At 41.7% G+C, this 6,874-nt stretch overlaps 1 protein-coding gene across 1 annotated transcript in view; it reads left to right on the forward strand.

Moving 5' to 3' along the window:
* The window catches only part of DOCK7 (dedicator of cytokinesis 7), an 82,729-nt gene that overhangs the window by 44,352 nt on the left and 31,503 nt on the right, over positions 1-6,874 (forward strand). Inside the window, exons 21-26 of the mRNA XM_010022571.1 lie at positions 2,825-2,914; positions 3,915-4,010; positions 4,117-4,257; positions 4,414-4,527; positions 5,533-5,703; positions 6,520-6,659. Of these exons, the coding sequence (XP_010020873.1) occupies positions 2,825-2,914; positions 3,915-4,010; positions 4,117-4,257; positions 4,414-4,527; positions 5,533-5,703; positions 6,520-6,659 (752 nt within the window). The remainder of the gene's footprint in view (positions 1-2,824; positions 2,915-3,914; positions 4,011-4,116; positions 4,258-4,413; positions 4,528-5,532; positions 5,704-6,519; positions 6,660-6,874) is intronic.

Below are 6,874 nucleotides of genomic sequence, written 5' to 3' on the forward strand. Positions count from 1 at the left end.
GATAAAGGCATCTTCAAAATTAGACCTCATTTTACAAAACATGAGCTTAGTTCAGCATTCTGCAAAGTCCTTTCGACTTCAATTCACTGTGAGCAAAATAAAACATGTTTATGGGTCTGAGCAGGGCAGAAAGCTTTGATTTATTTCCTGCAAAAAGTAATTGAGATTAAAACGCTCTCCTTGTATGTGTTCAGTATTTTTTTTATTGGGCATCTTAAGCAAAATTACAGCACTGCTGTACTCTGCATAGAGGATAGCTCAGTGGATTAATGGTTTGAATCCCAGGTTACAGCCCTCACACTGGGTTCAACCTTGAGGTGCATTTTTCTTTGCAGAGAGAAATAGATTGTTAGGCTTGGTGGACTTTGCAGCTGATGATAATCGCTGTGATGAAATGGGCTGCATCTTTGCTTCATGCATTGGGAAAAAGCCCTAAGTTGGCACAGGAACTAGGATGAAAGCTCTCACTCAGGTGAGGGTCAAAACTGGTGTGTGGAATTTGTAAGGAACTGCAGTTCAGTTGTGGCATTGCAAAACTGCCTCCATTAGAGCTGGTTCCTGGGACCCAGAAAAGTCCACTGCATCCCACTGAATGTTCTGGGTGACAACGTAGCATAGAATCCTGGAATGGTTTGTGTTGGAAAGGACCTTAAAGCTCATCCTGCCACAGGCAGGACACCTTCCACTAGAGCAGGTTGCTGCAAGCCCCTTCCAACCTGGCTTAAAAAACGTAACTTCAGATGTTTCCTTTTCTTCTTTCTGAGTGTCTTGAGAGGAAAGGGGAGCAGAGAGAGAGGACGATCCACAGTAATTTTGCCCATACGCTCCATTGCAGGAGTAGAACTTGGAATACAAACTAGATTGAGCTTTTAGAAAGCAGAGAATGATTTTTCAGATATTTTGCTTGGCAAAACTGGTTGGTTCCAGAGAAGGTATGTGCTTTTTCCTCTACTGGCCACACTGCCCAGAGAAAATACCCAGTGTCTATGTGAAATCCAGTTCACCAGGTTACTCTACCAGCTGCCAGTCAGTCTCTTCAATCTCAGCATTTCCATAAGAGTTGTAGAGCTCATAAACTGTGGGCTAACAAGCAATCTGCCCTAAAAGTGATGATGGAAACCTCAGAGAGCATCCTTTGTGGTATTCACATCTGTGCACCAGTTTTCCTCTGCCACACTGTAAATCCAAGCTGGCTCCATCTCCTGCAGTGAATGGGTTTAATCTGATTAAAGTAAGAGTGGGGCTTTTCAGGAGGAGGATAGTTTTTAATGTCAAGTATTACAGATAGGACAGGTTGGACCAGAGCTGTCGAGAGTGTATATGTGTGTGATGAGATATAAAATAATGCTCTGGACTAAAATGTCTCCACAGACACCTGAGAATTTAGGGTGCTTTAACAGTGCTAACTGATGATGTGTTTGCAGAGTACCTGGTTTGATTGCTTTTAAGGACTAAGCTTTGACTACTGTATGGCATGCAACATGTAATATTTCTTTCCTTTCCCAACTGCTTTCTATTACATGCCCAGGGTTTAGACCGCTCCAATTCCTGGGTAAACACTGGTGGTCCAAAAGCAGCCCCATGGGGATCCAACCCCAGCCCAAGTGCAGAGTCAACACAGGTGGTGTCTTCGGTAGAGGTTTTTCTGGCTTTGTTCTCCCTGATGTTTCCCTGTAGAATATCTTCCTTTCGGTGTATACTCCCATTTTGGTGGTTTGGTGCTTTTTTTGTTTTTAATTGTTTCTTTATTCCTTGAAAACTTTGTGAGTTTTCTTTTCTAAATTAGCATCTTCTCCCCCACCACCTCCCCACACTGCATGAAAACCCTCAAAATGCGTGAACGTGTCCCCTTCTTTCATTTCAGTGGTTGCTGGTCTGTGAAATGTAAATGCTGTGACTGCTTTTCTTTTCTTTTCTCTCTCTTTAACACTAGTTTCAGCTTCAGGTGGAGCACATTTCTAAGTGGGAACATTAATCACAGCTTCATAGTTTTCTCCATGTTTGCCATTTCTTTTGATGTTGTGAACCATTTCGCCATTCTCATCAAGCATTTAGTATTCATTGTCAAGTAATCCTTCATGACTGTTTGAGTGGAATATTGTTAAACCAAAATTGATTACCACATGTAAAATTCTCTCTTCAAACATGTCAATTTGACTGCTGCAGCCAGTGACGTGCTAGGGCCAATTGTTATCTGTTCTGTGTTGCAAAGTATGAAAACTTTATAGCAGCTTCAGCCAGAGTTATTTAGCCCCAATTGCCTGCTGCTTTCCACTGCATGGTTGCCTTGAACGTACCTCTCAACTGTACCTCCTTTCAAGTATATCAGTCTTCCAGAAATGTTTAGTCTTGAGTCCACATGCACTTGTGGCAACTTACTTCTATCAGAAAGAGAACTTGAGTGATGTCCTTATTCCCTGTGCCAGCAGCAGCGTCGCTGTGGGGTACATCCTCACGTGCTTGGTCTCTGGTAGATTGAGAGGTATGGACTGAAATTACAAGTATTACCTCCTTGGCATATGCATGTTGATAAAATACAATGACAAAAAAGTTTCATGCTTTGCAGCATTAAGTGTCTTTGTGCCTAAGAACATGCAGTTACTTAAATAGCCTGTATGTCTTAAAACAGTAAAAAGTACTGTCATTTTGTTCAAACCAAATCTGTAAATTAGTAAGTGTTTGCGAATGCATAAAAAGGTGTAAAGGCAGTAAAAGCCTACAGTTGGAACAGTATTTTTGTAAACGTACGTTGTCCTTGAGCTGCAGAACCCATCCACAGCAAACTTTAATGTCCTGTCATCATTCATTCATCTCCACTCCGTAGGCTACGGATCGAAGTTGTAATCGTATGTCTTCGCACACTGAGACGTCAAGTTTCTTACAAACATTAACAGGACGGTTACCAACTAAAAAGGTAGATTTCAGTGAAGACAATTGATCTTGTGGGGCAGGGAGGTCAAGTCATTCTGAAAACATGATGCAATCTATTCTTTTATTTATAGCCTGGTTTTTTCCGAGGTCATTAGGAGCTGCTGTTGCTTAGCACCTCTGAATATCCAGGCTGTAGTGAATATGAAGTATTCTGACAGAGCTGAACTGGGAAGAATAAAATGATCAGGAGTAGCTTGTCTGATTTCATGTCCATAGTGTTTGGAGCTAGTTTATTACTGGCTTTCAAAAAATATGAATAGCACTGTCTAGACATGTAAATGATACATTCTCATGTGCAAAATTATAATGTGATGGGCAGCATTACGGGTGTGCGCTGGACTCAGGTATGCAGGCGTAAATCCAGCAAGTGACTGGGAGTTCCTTTGAAAGTGCCCTCCCTTACAGGAGATGAGCTCCTACTAAACAATGTCAGAAAGGCAAATTGACTGACTTGGGTAATGAAAATGTAATTGAATGTCCAGCCCATGTGGGTTGGTCCTCCTAAGAAAAGAAATCAAAAAGCTGTTTCTTAGCCCCATGTTTCTTTCTTGCTGTTTTAAGTCCTTTCTCACAGTAAATATACATCTTTATACAAATTGCTTTATATGTCCACTTTTTACTCCTTTTTCCTGCAAAAATCAGACCAGGCAGAAAGGTAGACTTTTAAACTAAACTAATTTGAGCACCAGACTTTTTGGGTTTTTTTGGGGGGGTGGTGGAAAATTCTTTTGACACTCAAAATTCGATTTCGGAGCAAGATGCTGTGAAACGTTTCTCACATCACATATCATCACATCATCCTTCATTGTTAGTTGGGGATTTCTTTAAGGGATGCCACCACTGCTGTCATGTTCCCAGTTACTTATTTTGCTTAACCTCATTGTTTGCCATACTTGCCATGGACCGTGCTACCATTTCTCATGCGGATTGTTTTGTGAGCTGATGTTGAGACTCGGGCTAACTCTGGGTTTGAATCTGTGTAGCTTTTTCATGAAGAGCTGGCCTTACAATGGGTTGTGTGCAGCGGGAGCGTGCGGGAGGCAGCCCTGCAGCAAGCCTGGTTCTTCTTCGAGCTGATGGTGAGCAACCTGGAAACGCCTTGCTTGTTGTTGTCTTACAGTTCCTAGTTTAAAACGCGGATGGCAACAACTGCAAGTGACTTGGTTGTAATTTATATTCCTGTAGGTGAAGAGCATGGTGCATCATTTGTATTTTGCTGACAAACTGGATGCGCCAAGAAAGAATCGTTTTCCTGAGCGTTTCATGGATGATGTAACTGCTTTGGTCAGCACAATTGCGGGTGATATAGTCTCTCGGTTTCAGAAGGTAATGGCAAACAATTACACTGAGCCGAGCCCCATCAGAGCTCAGGCTCCACACTGCCTGCGTGGTGCTTGCTGGTGCCTACACCAGGAATTGTTTGAAAACATACAATGTGCTCTTGCTCATTTTCCTTCCTGTTTTTCAATTCCTTCTCTCTAGGATACAGAAATGGTCGAAAGGCTCAACACCAGTCTTGCATTTTTCCTCAATGACCTGTTGTCTATCATGGACAGAGGATTTGTTTTTGCTCTTATTAAGACCTGCTACAAACAGGTGAATGCAGATAAATATTATGACTTAACTAACTGTGAACCGTAGCCTAACATACTACTCTACCTTTCTTTGGACAGACAGTAAAGTATGGACACAGAATTCTGCTGCTCAGGTCTTTTCAGAGCTAGCAAGGCATTCTCAGTGGTGATTTAGACTTTATGCCTCTCTGATTACTCTCTTAAACATGAGTTAGGAGTAATTCCCTTGAGCGAACAGACATGCAGCAGGAAGGAAGGATTGTTCCCACTGCTCACCATGTTCAGAGTAATTGCATCAAAATAAGTAGGAGGTTTTGTGAGGGAGCTCACACTGTCATGGTTTGTCAGCAGGTCTGCCAAGGACACATTGACCCTGTATGATCATATTGAGCACCAAGCTCCCCTTCCATCCTTCTGAAGATGCAAGGTTTCCCCCCTGCAAGAAGAAAGGTTCCTACATTACTCAGTAGGAAACTTACTTGCAATGTTTTGGCAGGGAAAGCACCTTGAACCACAATGTTTCATTTGACTGCAAACATCTGTGCTGATACTGTGTACAGAAGAGATTATGAGGTATCAGGAGCTTAGACTGAGAGTCTATAACATTTTATATACGGGGCAAGAGCAGCAACAGCATCTATTTGAGCTTTATTGCTTACTGTATATTAGTCAACCTGCATCTTTGACCTGTTAATGCATCACAGTGTGGTCCAGCTTCTCATAACTCCCTAATGAAATCAATAGGATGTGGATATCATATGTGAAGTACCTAGTTCTTCATTTGCTTATAGAAATACGGCTATTATATACGTCTTGTATTGATATATATGGCATTGGCTGGGACGTGTATGTCTCCTGCACACAGAAGTTTAATCTGTAGCTCAAAGAAGTGATATGGATATGACCATTTAATGATATCAAGCTCTTCAGTTCTTGCTTTTGGAGAGCAATGGTGGGACAGGGGGGCTCGTGCTGCATTTATACTCTTTTTTGGTGCTAACTGCAATTTTATGGGCTAAACTTGCAGGTGTCTTCAAAGCTGTATTCCTTAACAAATCCAAGTAACCTGGCATCTTTGAGGCTGGACTTCCTTCGCATTATTTGCAGCCACGAACACTACGTCACCTTGAATTTACCCTGCAGCTTGCTCACACCACCTGCATCTCCATCACCATCTGTGTCTTCAGCAACTTCTCAGGTACGCTGTGATGAGGATCCTTTGTGGAAACACAAGCTGAGCTTTGCTCTGAGGCTTAAATCATATGAGACAGTTGTATCACTTGTATTTTCAGTCTCTGCTTGCTAATATTTATTTGAAGTGTTTATTTAGGAATTACTTTTTCCTGACACACAGGTTTTGAGTTCTTTCCATCTTTTATTATTGAAAAAAGAATGCCCATATCCCTGTCCTCATGGTGTCCACACAGTCCTTAGGGACCTAGTCCCCTCCTATACTGGACAAACACGTGAACATACATGAGCCATTAAAGAAAATGCTTTGTCCAGTGTTACCCTTTTCTTACAACACAAGGGTCTTTCTAGCATATTAAAGCTTAGTTGTAGCCTGCTCAGGAAAAGTCATTTGAATTACCAAGTGTGCTACTGAAAGGGATTAATGAGTTGCAAAATCACATAAACTAAATCAAATTAAAGCCGCCTTTAGCCTGAATAAAAGCATCCCTCCTAAGTTAAAAGTTTAACTAATCCACTTTTAAAGGTTATTTGGCTTATCCTCCATAAGGCCTGCTCCATGGGTGGGAAGGCAATAACAACAAACAGAATTAACAGAAGAGTTAGTGAGCTCGGGTGTAGTGTTAGTAAGATGCGCCTAGATCCGAACAAACAAGGGAGAAGGTAGTCTAGACTGCCTTCTGGACCTTCTAGACTTCTTCTAAACCTAAAGAATTCAGCTTGTCTTTTATTCTGAATACTGCTTCTAATGTATTTCATAAGCTGTGACGGTGTGTTCCGAGAGACCTCATTGTGCAACTTCTGACACTTGATTTTTTCACAGAGCTCTGGCTTCTCCACAAACGTCCAAGACCAGAAGATTGCAAATATGTTTGAACTGTCTGTGCCTTTCCGCCAACAGCATTACTTGGCCGGGCTTGTGTTAACAGAACTGGCTGTCATTTTAGATCCTGATGCAGAAGGGTAAATCTTTACAGTCTGTTTTTGTTTTTCCAAGCAAATGGTGGATGCAAAGTTCTGGCATGGCCAGAATTGAGTTAAATTTGTGAGCTGAGAAGATAAGAAACCAGTTCCTTAAGAATCCTCTTTCTTCCTGTTCCTCCTGTTTCTTACTTCCTGATCCCTGCCTCTGTAAACATGATTTCAGTCACATTTTGCCAGCTGCGAAGAAGGGAAAG

The sequence above is a fragment of the Nestor notabilis genome, unplaced genomic scaffold, assembly GCF_000696875.1.
Source record: "Nestor notabilis isolate BGI_N333 unplaced genomic scaffold, ASM69687v1 scaffold809, whole genome shotgun sequence".
Taxonomy (NCBI): Eukaryota; Metazoa; Chordata; class Aves; order Psittaciformes; family Psittacidae; genus Nestor; species Nestor notabilis.